This window comes from Delphinus delphis, chromosome 8 (genome assembly GCF_949987515.2).
Source record: "Delphinus delphis chromosome 8, mDelDel1.2, whole genome shotgun sequence".
Taxonomy (NCBI): domain Eukaryota; kingdom Metazoa; phylum Chordata; class Mammalia; order Artiodactyla; family Delphinidae; genus Delphinus; species Delphinus delphis.
In genome coordinates, this window is record NC_082690.1 from 13,594,653 (window position 1) to 13,610,330 (window position 15,678).

At 44.7% G+C, this 15,678-nt stretch overlaps 1 protein-coding gene and 1 long non-coding RNA gene across 7 annotated transcripts in view; one reads left to right on the plus strand and one right to left on the minus strand.

Moving 5' to 3' along the window:
- The window catches only part of LOC132429457 (uncharacterized), a 95,376-nt gene extending 92,180 nt beyond the window's left edge, over positions 1-3,196 (plus strand). Inside the window, exon 4 of the long non-coding RNA XR_009520353.1 lies at positions 3,062-3,196. This is a non-coding gene — a long non-coding RNA (uncharacterized lncRNA). The remainder of the gene's footprint in view (positions 1-3,061) is intronic.
- LOC132429456 (tubulin-specific chaperone cofactor E-like protein) overlaps positions 1-15,678 on the minus strand; it is a 162,065-nt gene that overhangs the window by 933 nt on the left and 145,454 nt on the right. For all 6 annotated transcript variants that reach the window (XM_060017775.1, XM_060017769.2, XM_060017768.2 and 3 more), the window contains 8 exons: positions 14,374-14,654; positions 11,184-11,294; positions 9,639-9,841; positions 8,530-8,693; positions 7,848-8,096; positions 3,052-3,214; positions 1,869-1,956; positions 1,445-1,561 (listed from right to left, as the gene is read on the minus strand). In XM_060017775.1, the coding sequence (XP_059873758.1) occupies positions 1,445-1,561; positions 1,869-1,956; positions 3,052-3,214; positions 7,848-8,096; positions 8,530-8,693; positions 9,639-9,841; positions 11,184-11,294; positions 14,374-14,654 (1,376 nt within the window). The remainder of the gene's footprint in view (positions 1-1,444; positions 1,562-1,868; positions 1,957-3,051; positions 3,215-7,847; positions 8,097-8,529; positions 8,694-9,638; positions 9,842-11,183; positions 11,295-14,373; positions 14,655-15,678) is intronic.

Below are 15,678 nucleotides of genomic sequence, written 5' to 3' on the forward strand. Positions count from 1 at the left end.
GCGAAATTAACCCAACCTTTAGGAGAGTCCTGCTAACTTAGAGGGTACCAGGGACACCTGGCAGCCAAGGCTATTGCAGGAAACCTTGTTTGTTGGATCACACACCCCAGTCCCAGCTCAACCCAGGTAGACATGGGGCCAGATCTAAGGCCAATATTTGGTACTTAAATGGCTGGATAACTTCCTTCTTTAAATATCACCTTCATCTATACAAGCAGCTCATGCAGCACAATATCAAAAAAAACAAACAACCCAATCCAAAAATGGGCAGAAGACCTAAATAGACATTTCTCCAAAGAAGATATACAGATTGCCAACAAACACATGAAAGGATGCACTAATCATTAGAGAAATGCAAATCAAAACTACAATGACTACACACCAGTCAGAATGGCCATCATCAAAAAATCTACAAACAGTAAATGCTGGAGAGGGTGTGGAGAAAAGGGAACCCTCTTGCACTGTTAGTGGGAATGTAAATTGATACAGCCACTATTGAGAACAGTGTGGAGGTTCCTTAAAAAACTAAAAATAGAACTACCATACGACCCAGCAATCCCGCTACTGGGCATATATCCTGAGAAAACCGTAATTCAAAAAGAGTCATGTACCACAATGTTCATTGCAGCTCTATTTACAATAGCCAGGACATGGAAGCAACCTAAGTGTCCATCAACAGATGAATGAATAAAGAAGATGTGGCACATATGTACAATGGAATATTACTGAGCCATAAAAAGAAACGAAACTGAGTCATTTGTAGTGAGGTGGATGGACCTAGAGACTGTCATACAGAGTGAAGTAAGTCAGAAAGAGAAAAACAAATACCATATGCTAACACATATATATGGAATCTAAATTTTAAAAAATGGTTTTGAAGAACCTAGGGGCAGGAGAGGAATAAAGACACAGATGTAGAGAATGGACTTGAGGACACGGGGAGGGGGAAGGGTAAGCTGAGACAAAGTGAGAGAGTAACACTGACACGTACACACTACCAAATATAACATAGATAGCTAGTGGGAAGTAGCCGCATAGCACAGGGAGATCAGCTCGGTGCTTTGCGACCACCTAGAGCTGTGGGAGGGTGGGAGGGAGATGCAAGAGGAAGGGCATATGGGGATATACATATGCATATAGCTGATTCACTTTGTTATACAGCAGAAACTAACACAACACTGTAAAGCAATTATACTCCAATAAACATATTGAAAAAAATCACTTTTATCTTTTAGATAAAAGAGCAGGGACCAAAAGGTTTAAAAAAAAAAACCAAAATGATGCTAGAATTCCTTGGGCGTTTTCCTCATCTCTCCTTCTTACTTTCTGTAAGTCTCATAGATCAGTTGCTGACCGAGTGGGCCTCACATAGGACTGTTTCCTTCTCAGGGTCAAGAACTTCCTATGTCCCCAGCTGCCGGCCCTGAACGGGAGTCGTGCTCACCTCTGCAGCTCTTGCCGTCCTCCTGCAGGGTCCCCGTCACGCAGCTGCACAGAGGCCCGTCCACCCGGCTCGTGCAGATCTGCTCACACCCTCCGTTGTCCTCACACCAGTCCAGCCCTGAAAAAGAGCCGCTGGACAAGTTACCTGCAGACAGTCCAGCTCTTCAACTCGTATCTAAGGGCAAGGCCTTAAAGAGAGGAGTGGAAGGAAAAAATCCTGGTACTGTCATGAGTTTTTAATAGTCCGTGAAAAGATTTCATTATGGAAGCGGGCAGGCTTCTCAAACTGGGGTCCCCAAACTGGCGTCCTCAAGCTCCTTGTTCACCAGATTCACATAGTAGGCAAAACACACCCCAGACTTAGCCCGAGCCTTCAAATCCCACTGTTTTAATCATTTATAGTGTGTTTTAGGGAACATACATACTTTTTCTCCTAATAGGTCCCACTGAAATGATCTGTTCTTTAGGTTCCTTGGTGTAATCTGTGGCAATCCTGGAATTTTGAGGGCAAGTCTGAAAGACAAAACACCGGAGGGAAAATTTCACACAATTAAGCTGATAACTTATTCTTCACCACGTTTCCACCTCCAAAAGAGGCAGTGGCTCAGCCTGGAGCACTACTGCAGCTCAGATTAATTAGAATCAATCCATTCTTGATCATTGAGCCCACTGGGACTCGGGGCTTTATGTTGAACAGAATTAAATATATTCTCCACACTAGAATTAGATTCAAAGAGGCTCCCTTCCCAGGGAGGAGGATCCTGTATCAGATCAGACAATAATGTACGCAGCAGCATCTGTAAGTAGCTCTGACCATAATTCACATCTCGATTCGGCAAACATGGGGCGAGCATAAAGCTGCAATGTTAAAGGTTAGGGACCAGGTACTAGTGCAGTAAAATCTTAGGGACGTAGCCTGACGTGGTGGGGATGTAAGCCTGGCGTGGACCAGGTGATTGGTTTGTCACCTCATCCTGCCAGCCCCTCCAGAGCCTCAGGCCTGGGTGTGGATTTGGACGATCTGTGGGATAATCCCTGAGCCCGGGAGTTTGCTTCTGTGGTGGAGGGGAGCTTGGCCCCATCGCTCACCTCAGATGCAGGGGTCCTGGCTCTTTTAGACTCTGGCATATTGGTTCTCAGACAGGGCTCATTTTGCCCCCCGAGGGACACTGGGCAAAGTCGGGAGGCATTTTGGGTGTTGCAAGTGGGGAGGAGGTGATACTGGGGTCTACTGGGTAGAGGCCAGGGATGCTGCTCAACAGCCTCCAGAGCACAGGGCAGCCCTACAACAAAGAATCATTCGGTCCAAAACGTCTGTAGTGCTGAGGTTTGAGAAACCCTGGTCTAGTGTCATGCCGACAACAGACTGACCTTGCTAAGTCAGATAAAAGGAGTAAATGGTCATCATTCTACCCTGCTCTCTTATTGTTCCAGATGACTGCCACTCCTAGGCATCTGAAGATGGTTCCAATTCAGCCACTGCCAGGTGCAGTGAGTCCTAAAGAACTCTGAAGAGCCACCGCCGTCGGGATTCGTGACGCCCCACGTGGGGAAAACTGGGACTGAGAGAAATAAAGCTAAGCACTGAATTTTCACGCTCTCACTTACTATTTTACAGGAGTACTTTTCTGAATCACAGAGGGACACTGCGCAGTGAAGATGGACTTCATCGTAATCCCCAATGAACTTAAAGACGGTGACGTGGAAGCGACAGGTGAGGGAGACACCGTTTTCCTCGATGCCAATGGTGTTGTCTTTAATGTTCTGACACCTATTCGGAAAAAAGGGACTCTCTGCTTCACACTTTCACGTTTCATACAAAAACCATCATGAACGGTAAAAATGCCTTTGCGTTTGAAGGTGACCTCTGGGTGTGGGTCTGTCATTTACTACGACTCCCTTATAGTTTCAGTTTGTTGGAAAAGCATCAAATAGCACCTCAAATTAGGATCTTAACTACAGCTAAAAACAAAATGACCACGGGCCTGCACTCAATTTCCCTACCCGCCCGTTTCTCATTCCTCCCCCTCACAATGCTGTGTTTTACTGATATCAGTTTAATAAACACAAGATGAGTCCTTACATCTTCTGTACTTTCTTCGGTTAATTATCAGTTTTGGCAGGGGCCCCTTTTTCAAGCTCTATTGGGAAGTCTGTTTTCACTTGTGGGAGCTGGAGAAGACAGACCAGCCGTCAAAGAACGATTGTTCTGATGGAGGGATCACTCCCTTCCCCTCTCCTTGTGGTCCTGAGCCAACAGGCAGGGACACAGGTATCTCGCCTCCACCTGTTAGAGTTTCTTAAATGGACCACAGTCTCTTATGCCCCAGGGTCTTTCATGTACTGTTTCCCCCACCTGGAAGCCTCCCTGCACTCCTTCCCCTGCTAACTAACCCTGCTCTTTCTCCAGTGCCCATCTGTGGCTCCCCCTCCTATATGCACATGCCCTGACCAGGCAGGAACAGGTGGCTTTGCCTGGATTTGCCAACAACACCCTGCTGAGCCCCTGGGGTGCAGGAACCAAGGTGTAGTCCTCACTGTGTCTCCAACACACTGGAGGGCACACAGTAAATATTTAAAAAGATGTGGTACATATATACAATGGAATATTACTCAGCCATTGAAAAGAACGAAATAATGCCACTTGCAGCAACATGGATGGGCCTGGAGATTATCATACTAAGTGAAGTAAGTCAGACAGAGAAAGATAAATATATGATATTCTGCTTATATGCGGAATCTAAAAAAAGTGATACAAATGAACTTATTTATAAAACAGAAATCGACTCACAGACTTAGAGAAAGAACTTATGGTTACCGGGGGGAAGGCTGGGGGCGAGGAATAGATTGGGAGTTTGGAGTTGACATGTACATACTGCTATATTTAAAATAGATAACCAACAAGGACGTACTGTAAAACAATAAAAATGAAAAATAAATTAAAAAGAATACTTAGATGCTCTTTAGTCAAACTCACACAAATATTTGCCTGAGAAGCAATAAAAGCTATGACCCATCTTTCAGCTCTGAGAGAACGTGTATGTGTATATATAAAGCTGTATTTTTACTTTTGAAACATTACGTACAGTATTAACTCTCAGAACCGTTTTGTTTGAAATATGGTATTAAAATTATACTTAATTTTTAGACCAAAAAAAATCTTTTTTTTAGACTGGATGAATCAGTGACTGAATGAATGAATTGTGCTTCCATGGCCAAGTTTGGCCCACTGCGGCCAAGAAGCTCTTTAAAACGATCTTATTGAGATAAAAAGGGTGACTCTTTTCCGTATGTTTCCTTCCCCTGGCCCCCAGGATTCAGTATCTTCGTGATAAGGAAAATTAAAAATGGAAGTTATGCTTCAGCATTCCCACGCCTATTCAGTTTGGTAGTTAGTCCATAAGGCAATAGTTTCCTAAATGCTTTGAAACAAAAACTTACTTGCCATACTTTTCCTTGTCACTGTGACTCATTTGAATAATCTAAATTGGTTCAAGGATTCTACAGCATTCTCAGCCCTCCAGTCTTCACGCAGACCTTCCGTCTTAACTAGACCCCCAACTCCCAGAGAGATGATTCGAGGTTTAAGTGTCAGAAGAACAGGAAGCAGAAGGAAGGAGCCTCGGGAAGCAGGGACAGGCTGTCTGGATGCCGCCTTAGGGGGACAAACAAACCGAGCACTAGAATCCTTTGTCCACTATCAGAGGAACAAGTGTCCTTTCCTCTGGGCACATGAAGAGAACAGAGAAGTGACCTTCGTGTGCCCAGACCTTGGCATCACTGGTAGATGGCGGTGGCGTCTCTGCCCCCAACGTAGCTGGAGAGGAGCGGCTGGCCCCTCCCCCCAAACTCTGATGCGGACCCACTCTGCAGCTCAGCCGTTCCGCACTGGGCGGCAGTTTTCCCGTAAGCTCACTGGGAAAAACCAATAACCACATCCCTCCAAGAAAGGTCAAGAGGACTCATGAATTAAATTCTCTCACACGATGAAATTACTTCACACCCAACAACAGTTTAATTTGAAGACCTTCATGCGGACCCTGGGGGGAGCTGAGATTTATGAACCCGCTCACTTACTCTCCCTCTCTGGGTCAACTCTATTAAATACCGTTTAAAAAATGCTAAATGCCACTGTGTCCTTCAAAGGCGGCCCAAGCCTGCCCACCTGGGTTGTACAGCGGCTCAGATCGTAGCTCTTTTACTTTGGGAAAGGGCCATGGCTGGGGCGGGGGGGGTGGGGGTGGGGGGGGGAGGGGGAGGGAGAGGAAGGGAACAGATGAAGAAACGGAGACCTGTGATGTTAGCCAGAGCATCTGGGCCTGTTAAAATACCACATAGTCACCAAGTCCTTCCCTCTGCCTCTAGGGAGGCTAAAAATCAACTCAAAAAGATAGTGCCTTCATGAGGCCCTTGCTGAAAATCCCACTCTATGCCTCAGCAACGCAGGCCACAAGCCACACCTGGCCGGGTAGGGAGTTGATGCGTCTTGGTGCTTGAAAGATTTCTTCCTCTGCCCCTTGCTGGTTGGGTGTCCTTGGGTGAGCTGTGTACAGGCTCTGAGCCTGTTCATGTGCAAAATAGTGGCTAGCTATTGTTTGTCTGCCTAGAACCATACTCTTCTTCTTTGGGAGAACCATCCCTTCCTTCCCCAACTTTAAGGCTAATTACAGTATCCACAGCACTCCCTGACCAGTCCAGGGAGGGATGCTGACTCAGGCCTGGGATAGGGTTCAAGAAACACTACCCCCAAACCTGGCACCTTGAATATTTTAAGCTGAAGGAGTTTGAGAAAATGGCAGAAACAGGAATGTCACTCTTCTCACCTGAAACAGGTCATAAAGCCCTTATGTGAGAGGTGCCCTCCCTATACCAGAAGGAAAGGAGCATCCTTATTTCTGAAGACAAAGGGACACTGAGATGAAACTGAACAGTCTGGCTAAGATTCCCTGCAGTTTACTACAATTACCACATACTCTTGACCTTCTCCACGACTGTCCACTCTTCATCAAACCGGGCATAACAATACTCAGCGTGAACTGTTTCTTCGAGTCTTCGTTTCCTTATGAAGACTCCCATGTCACGTAGAACTTAACATTAGATAAATGTCATGCTTTTTTCCTGTTAATCTGTCTTTGTCCATTTAATGTTCAGACCCAGCCAGGAACCCTAAGAGGGTCAAGAAAATCTTTGTCCTCTGCAACACCAGGCAATTTAATGTTGCATCTCCTCCAAACAAGGCAGAGGAAATCCATCCAAGAAAGGCTAATCATACTCCTTCTCAGGGATTCCCTGAATTGGGGTTAGAAGGAATGCTCACTCCGGGGGGGGGGGGTTACAATGCTGAAAAAAATGCCAGTGTCTAACGAGGTCAATGAGAGAGACAGAGACAGAGAGGGACAGTGACTGAGACAGAGAAACAGAGAGCAAGGGATAGAGGGAGGGAGAGAGTCGACAGCATCTGGCTTCCTGGACCCAATCCCTGAAGCCGCATCTGCTTAACGTGATTTGGTTTTGTAACCATGAAGTGCCTTGCTTTTGCATAAACTAGTTTGAAATGGTCTCTACCACTTACAAGAGAAAGAATTTTGATTAACATAGTCAACTGCTTTTAAGAATTATGGTACTGGGATGATGGAAATGTTCCAAAATTGGATTATGGTGACGGTTGCACTTCTCTGTAAATTTACTAAGAATCATTGAATTTTACACTTAGAGCAAGTACGTTATATTGTATATAAATTATGTATGCAATAAAAAAGTATTGTTGCTTGACAAAACCAGTAAGTATGTTTATAAAATAAAGATAATTATCATGGTTGTTGTTTGTCTTTTCTTCTTTTTCATTCACCCATTCATTTATTCATTCATTCAACAATTTTGTTGCATAACCACGCTGTTTCAGGAAATATGCTAGGTGCTGGGCATATACTGGTAAGTAAAAAAAAAAAAAAAAGTTTATAAGCTATTATTCTAATCCCTTTTTAATTTTCATAGATGTCCTATTCACCAACCTTTAGTTATTCTCCTTACATCCTTTCGTTTGCAGATAATCCACATTCAACTCAGATTGAAATTCAAGTAGGCAGGACAGAATGCCCTCTTGGGTCACATCGAGAGTAAAGCATTTTGTAGTTAATACCACATGGAACTGGTGACCTACCACTAAATTGCTGTGGATTTTAAGCACTGCTTGATTCACTAAGCCTCAGCCTTCTCATCCGTAAAATGGGGCTTATAATATCTACCTCATACGTTGTCATCAGGATTAGATAGTTCTTGGGTGCAAAATGCTGGCCCTGTAGGTCGTCAACAAATGTTAGTTCCCGTTCTCTTCCCTAAAAAGCAGTGTAAACAAATCTAGTACTAAAGGCTCTGAGACTGTCCTCCGAGAAGAGGCTACCCACCCTTCCTCAATGATGAAGTATCGGAGCTTGTCATTGCTGTCGCGGGAGGGGGTGGCGTAGCATTTGTTCAGCGTCAGAATCAGATGCGTGGAATCGGCTCCAACCACAAAGACCCCTACATACAGCACATCTCGAGTTGTCAGCACCACTTCGCCCTGGCGGTATGGATGTTTGTAGGAGGCATTTTTGTAGAGCGCCATCTTGGTGGTGAAGCTGCCTTCTTGGGTTGGAACTGTCAGGTTAATGACGCTACAAGAGAAACAGTCATAAGTCGGGGAACCCCAAGCAACGTTATCTATTCAATTACTTACCATTTTCCAGGCTGCAAATGCAGAGGGAAGGCCAAGCAGAGAGTAGTAAAGTCTAATAATTAAATTTAAATAATTAAATCTAATTTTAATTAAAATTAAAAATTCAGTTCCTCAGCACCTCTCTCGCCCTGGCACATTTCAAGAGCTCAATGGCCACATACAGACACTGTATTGGACAGTACTGATATAGGACATTCCCATCACTGTAGAAAGTTCTATCGAACAATGCAGGTCTAAGGCATCTAGGTTCAGAAAATATGAATTATTCTCTCCCTAGTGCTTCAAAGACAGATGCTAGCAGTTTTGACTGTGCTAACCTTAACTGTCAAGGAAAAGACAGAGCAACGTGCACAGCCCATGAGATTCTCTACCTTAGCATAGGCTTCACGACAGAGTCCAAGGAGATCTTGATATCCAGCTCATAAGCACATGAAAATTCCACACTGATCGTCCTGTCCCTGGTGATGATGTTGCCAGTATTGTTGGCACTTTCTATCCAAATGGTGTTTTTATACATGATATGAGTGGCATTGGACTGCAAAGCAAAGGGAGGTCAGAAATCATTAAATCTGGGCACGAGCATGTGGCTTGCATTTCAAATCCACGGGCCGGAAAGTGGAAAAATGGCTTCATTTCATATATAACCCAGAGGCCAATATAAATCAGGATGGAGCTAGTCTCAGCACTTACTAGGAAAAAAGTATTAACAATAGATGTCAACAGCACCCTTCAGTCTGATAACCTTGAATGCCCACGGAGGGTGATTTCATGTACCACTGAATTCTAAGTACAACCAGTCCCCAGTTATCTGTGGGAACCCAAGCCGGGGACAGCATGAAGTATTGCCATCCTGAGGTAATACATATCTTCTCTTTCAAGTCTTAATTCAAAATCCAGCCTCCGCCAAGTCTTGTACCAGACAGCCCACAAGTACCAAAATGAACACACGCATGTTTCACCGTCTTGCACCTTTCACTCCCTGATAAAAAGTGTTAATGAACACAGTTATCAAAAAAAGACAGTAGGAAGGCACAGGAGGAAGAGAAGTGAGATGCTTTGCTAACCTATGAATTGGATAACCTGACACAAAATGTTGTGACCTTGCTGTATTTCTGCAGCCAACTGTTAAGTGATGTCAGGGACACCCTTACACCCTGAAATAGCTGAACCCAGCTGTCTTTACCTGGAAGAACAACAGAAGCATGAGAGAAGTAAAAAATGTGTCAACATGCAGGGCAAAGGACAGCAGACAGCGCAAACCAGGGAAGGAAGCATGTCACTTATCTTGCTTTCAGTTCAACCACTTAGCACCCAATGATTATTTTCCCGCTGTCCTTCATTTCGCACGTGCCTTTTGCTGTTTTCCAAGGAGCATGTTTCTAAGTCGAATCCCTGAAGTTGGCTTAAGAACAATCAATGTGCAAACACCTGGAGCTGTCACCACCTCAGCCAGGTGCTCTCTCCTGCCCTCGTTCCTCACCTGCACAATGTTTCCACAGTTCCCTTTGGTGTTGTTGATCTGAAAGGAGATAAAGTCCTCTCCCTCAATGCCGGTGCACTGCCTGTCATTGATCCGCACACCCTCCCTCTCGAAGCCGAGCTGGAAGAGTTTGCACTTAGATATGGACACTTCCATCTGGGCAGCCTTGCAGGTCACCTCTGCATCAATGATGTCGTGGGAGTCTGTGGGGAAACAGTCATTATGAAAGGCACGTCAGTGAGAGTTGGTCTTGCTGTGTGGGTGGGCGAAGCACCCCATTCTCTTTAGAAGAGGCTGATGGGCTTCACACAGAGGCTGCAGCATTTCTAATGAAGCTCTGATCAAACTAAATGAGTATATGAACTCATTCAAAGCAATAACTTGGGCAATCCTAGGGCCTTTTTTTTTTTTTTTTGGTCCATGCCATGTGGCATGTGGGATCTTAGTTCCCCGACCAGGGGTCGAACCCACGCCCCCTGCATTGGAAGCGAGGAGTCTTAACCACTGGACCACCAGGGAAGTCCCCAGAGAGCCTTTTTTTAAAGGTGAAAATGCTATACAAAGTGTCTTTGATCTTTTCTTCCTAAACCCAGGATTTCCGCCCCGCTTTGGTGGTAGCTGCTGTCCGTAAGCTCCATACCGCACCTGGCTCACTGTGGCCTGGCTAAAGAACGTGCCCCCAGTGAGGGCAGCCCCGGTCAGGCCTCTCCACAGCCCAGCTGGTACCCAGGCCGGCACTCGGAGCTCTTGTTTTTTGAAATGGACATTTTCCGTGAGTACACAAACACAGGCTAATAAGCACTAAAGAAACGGAGAGAAACGTTTTTATCTGCTCAGGTGAAGCCTTTGAACAGCACATGTGGTCCCCTTCTGCGGAGCCTTCTGGTCAACCAGGCTTTCGTTCTCTGACGATGCTAAACGTGGCATGTGCCTTCTGAGTTCCTCGGTTCAGCCAAGGACACGGAGCTGGGAAGCAAAGCACGTCCCCCACGAGCCGACAAAACGAGTATGCTCTTGGCCAGGGCACAAGGCCATTCCTACCTTAAGGGGACTCCTACCTGGAGTCCTAGTTGTTTGCCGTTTGCGTCAACATTTCTGCTTTCTTCAGGACCCACCGAAAAGCTTCGGGCCAGATAAAGCTGGCTTTAAACACGTCTTACAGCACCTGGCACTCTCGTCCTGATTCTTTCATGTTTTCGTCAAACCACCTTATCTCCCTGTGAGTCTAAGAGATCAGTTTGGATCCCTCTGATGTTGAACATGGCCTCAGATGGAGCTGGCTGATGCTATGCATGTCCAAATTTGCGTGTTATCATTTATTGAAGAAAAGGATGTAGCTACAAGGAAACGAACATTAGCCTGCTTTGAAGAGGTCGGGTTCCTTCCTTGTTCTGCTTAAATGCTCATGAAAGCTTCGTTACTTGGGTTTCTAACCCACAGTGTGGGACGTGCGGGCTCCCACCCGAAAGCCTTCCTACATGGCTGCCGGGCGTCTCCCGCAGGGCCTGTCTGGCTGGGGGTGGGGTGGCGGCAGGTGTCACTCACTGTTTCCGTAGGGAGGGGGCTCCATGCAGCCACACAGCTCCCCTCCGTTTTCCAGCTCACAGGTTCGATTGGGACAGTCCGCTCCCAGACAGGGATCTTCAACCACTCCTGCTAAAAAGGAAAACAAACAGAAACACAACTTGATTTTCACACCAGTGCACGGTAGCATGTGGTCACACTCTGGACTCGCCACTTCAGTGGACCTGGTGTGGTCAGATGGCAGATGCAAACCAACAGACAGGGCAGCCTTCCGGGAAATAATGACGATACTAGTAATTGGGTCCTTGCTACGTGCTTCATGCTTTGGTGGCATTACCTCTTCCGACCCTTACAAGCTCTGCCAGCTAAGTATCGTAACTTGGCATCACAGCTGAAATGCACCCAAGGTCACACACAGGTGAAGGTAAGAGGGGAAGATGGAATACACAGACACGCTTAACTGCCGGGACATCCCGAGACTGCTGCACTTCCTGCTCTGTACCACAATCATATGCATTGGTATGGTTATATTTATATAAAGAGTAGGGTCCAAGCCATTTACCTCTAGATTCCCAGCACCCAGCCACCTCATAGTAGATGCTCAACAAATACTTGTCAACAATGAAGATTCTAGGGCCAGTAAGGTCCCAGAGAGGTCCCTCAAACCAGGACTTCTTAGTCTTTTTTTGATTCATGGTCCAGCTACCCCACAAACTTCTACTTAATTTTATAAAAATAGACAAACTACCTACACACAACTCACCAGCATTGACTTAGAGTAATGGTACTGTTTTACCAGAGGGGAAAACTCTAAGTAAAATACAAATGTATGTGAAGTGTCACCACCAACAGGTTATAAACGATATTTCTGTAGCAGATGAGCCCATAGGCCACCTGTGAGCTCGTCAACATTTCAGTTTGAGAACTGCTGATTGAGAGCATTTCTTTTAGACACTCACTTTTTTTTTTGAGTTCTTTATTTTATTCTTGATATGAGTTTGTTTTCTGATGATTTGACTCAATATAACAAAAGCACATTTCACTTACATATTTCAGTTGTTATTTCTAATTGTGTTCCCTTGGAAAATTTTAATTTTTAAAGTTTTGTCAAATTGCCATGCAAAAAAAAAAAAAAAAAAAAATCAAGTAGTCCTGAGAAGCTTAAAGTGAAACACAGCAGTCCCTCGCCTAGGCCCTCTCCACTTCCCTGTTATTTTTCTTGGTCATTTTAAAAGTCTTTTGGTTGTTTCTTCGGATATTTAACTCTATGTTTGCAAATGGTAAGCGAAAACTGTTTTCATTTAATTTTTACTTTTATCAGAATAATACTGGTAAAAATCAAATAATGCTGTATTGAAGAATGGCAATCCCATGTCCCAATCTTCTTATCTTCCAGTTCTAATGCTTCTGAGACAACTATTTTAAATCTTTTAATTTTTCTAGTTTTTACGTCCATATTTCGAAATATCACTATTTTTCTTGATTTTTCAGTATTAGATCTCTATCGACTTCCTTTTAGAGAAGATTAGGATTTAGTAGACACTCACTTCTTTATTTAAAGACTGTCTCCCTATCCAGGTGTAATAATCCTCATCGTCGTGGCATATGATGGTGAGTGTTGAAGAAACAGCAATGATTCAATCCCGGCACAAGCCAAGTTCTCTTCACGAGTTCAAAAACAAAAGAAAACCCCTGAGCTATCCCATAGCTGCAGATGCTTCTCCCGACCCTCTGCTAAGTAACTATTATACGTGGGAGGACGGGTATGGCGGAGCATCAGCCTGTCTTAATTCCTAGAAAGACGACTGAAGGAAAGCCATCAGCATCAGTCAAATGCACTTACTTTTTAAAGGCTTCCTTTTGTAAGGACGCTTTTGCTTGCCCAGTGGGTTCAGCACCTAACACCGGTGCTAAGCACGCAACAGCCACTCCATGAATGTGCTGGTTGATTAACACAATATGAACACCACCCAAGAGAATAAGGGAGAGAAAGTGTGGAGGTTACAGCTTCCAGGAAGGAAAGAACCTCACTTACACACATGATGGTCCACCTACCGCTTGGCAAATACGACATGCCCAATTCAGAGGGAAGTTTTAAGGTTAAAAGCAAAAATTCATACTTAAAAAAAAAAAAATCCAGACAATTTTTAAAGTTCAAAACAGTTAACGTTTTTTAAAGTATTGTTTATTAACAGAACAGGGTAAAATATTGAAGTTATCAAACAAACTATTTCTGTTGCTTGCTAACAGAGACCGGTCATTTGCTTGTTAAGAGTTTCTGAAGTCACTGCATGCATATTTTAATGAACCACATTGTTTTCAGGTTCTGAATTAAGTGCATCCCTACTCTTGCTCAGGTTTGGTCTGCAGATTTACTGATGTGCACGCTCAGTCTTGGAGTGAACAGGGCCAGTTTTCATGGCAGTACCTGTATGCACATCGGGTTGGTGGTGCATGTCGAGGGACAGGCGCACCTCCTGTCGGCCGCCATGTCATACTGCATTCATGGGACAGATTCATCAGTATGTATGTGCACACACATATACGGATGTGACACATTTATCTGTGATTATGTACATATTTATTTGCTCCATGTATTTGATTAACATGGTAAGAAAATGAACAAAGAGAATAATGGATAACGCAGATCAAAATAGTTTTCTTACTACAGAAAAAAAATGCAAGAATCTACAGATCTTTATTTCATCAGTAATATATGTGTAATCCCTTTATGAATCCAACCATGGCTTCCTTGCAACCAGGCAGATACAGCCAGCTCAATTCCAACTCAACTTGCCACTTGCCATGTGCCTTCTCTTTCTGATCTGGGCTCTGACCCATGTTAAGGGAGCCATGTTAAGGAGAGCTGAGTTTGGGGCACTGAAATCAATCAGGAATCCTATACTCTGTCCGGCTATCTTAAAGTCACTAGCTACACTGGTGTTTCTCCAACCCAGAGAACCTCACCTTCCCCAGCGGGTGTTCCAAATTCCATAACTGGTCAGGCAATTAGAGGGGAGTCAGGCTCCACTGAAAATGCGCCCCATGAAATCTGCTACAAGCTCTCACAGCTCTCCACCCTCCAACCCTGGAAGCAGATCTATGGGTCAAGATGCAGACCAGCCAGCCGGCCCTGGACACAGCGACGCCACTGGCAAAGCTGTGCTTTCAACTTAGCAAAGAGTCTGCAGAAATAAAATAATTCTCTTACAGCAATTCTCTTTCTCAATCCACTCGGTGCTGAGGATCCCGAAGGAGCGGCAAGACTCCCCATAGGCAGCCAGGGAGCCGCACAGCTGGTACTTCTTGTGGTTGTAGCAGCCGTCCAGGTAGCAGGACTCGTAGAAGGGAAGGGGGTCGAGCAGCCCGTAGCAGGGCTGGAAGAAGCCCTTCATGTCCGTGAGCTTCAGGCAGTAGCCGTCGCCCTGCATCTTCTGGATGTGCACGTTGTCACACATGGCCGCGTACTGGGAGAACTGCAGCTCGTTGCAGCTGGGGGCGAGAGGTCTGGTCAGGGTAGGAAGCAAAACGAGGCATCCAAGATGGCCGATGAAAGGGCAGACCATGGCAGTGCCCTTTTCAGCTAACCCAGAAGTTAGTGTGGGATGCTGATCCCAACACTAACAGACTGTGTGACCTTAGGAAAGTCACGGTAATTTCTATTGTTACGCCACTGGGATAAGTGAGGGTAAGATAAAGTGATGGACTGGTAGCCAAAGTGTCAGACAAAAGGTAGATATTGGTATAATAACCATTAACCTTCGATATAACTGATACAATAACTATTAACGGGTGTTCATATAATAACAACCACCACCAATAATAATAATAGTTACTATCACTATTAATAATCATAGCAACGACAGTTGGTAGAATTAAAGATTTGAAAGGAAGTCCAGAAACTTCTCAACCAGTTCCAGTTTAGCTATCAGAGACCGAAAGTAAAATCATCAAAAGAAAATTGGTGTCAGGCTGAAATCGTTTATAAAGGAAGAAAAAAAGGAAGAGCGGAAGGGAAAGGAAGCTTAAACAGACTCATAATTCCTCAGGAGGAACTGAAGCTTGCTCACCTTTGGAAGCCCCAGAATAGCTTAAGTGTGCAAAGTAGTCATTTTTCTAACTGTGGGCCCTAGAAGTGACATTTTAGAGAAAGCATCACATTAGGAATTCTGGAATCTAATCCTGGCTTTGCCACTTATAGGACCCCCTCAACGTAAATCATTCCACTCTAGCCTCTGTTTCACCTAGAAAAGAGACTGGACCAGATGGTGCCCAAGGTTCTTTCCAGGTCTGGGTCCCATAATGCACAGGATAGTTTAATTTACGGTACATTTTTCGGTTTACACCTGCAGAAGGGTCACAGAGGGTTTGGGGCTTCATTTTCACATCTGGGAATTTAGCTGATGTTTGGTGTATTAAAGCACAAGGGGACAGAACCATTGTACGAGCAAAGAAATGCCAGGAAAGAGAAGCATATCTATAGATCCTGAGAGGAATTAACATAATTCAGCAGCCC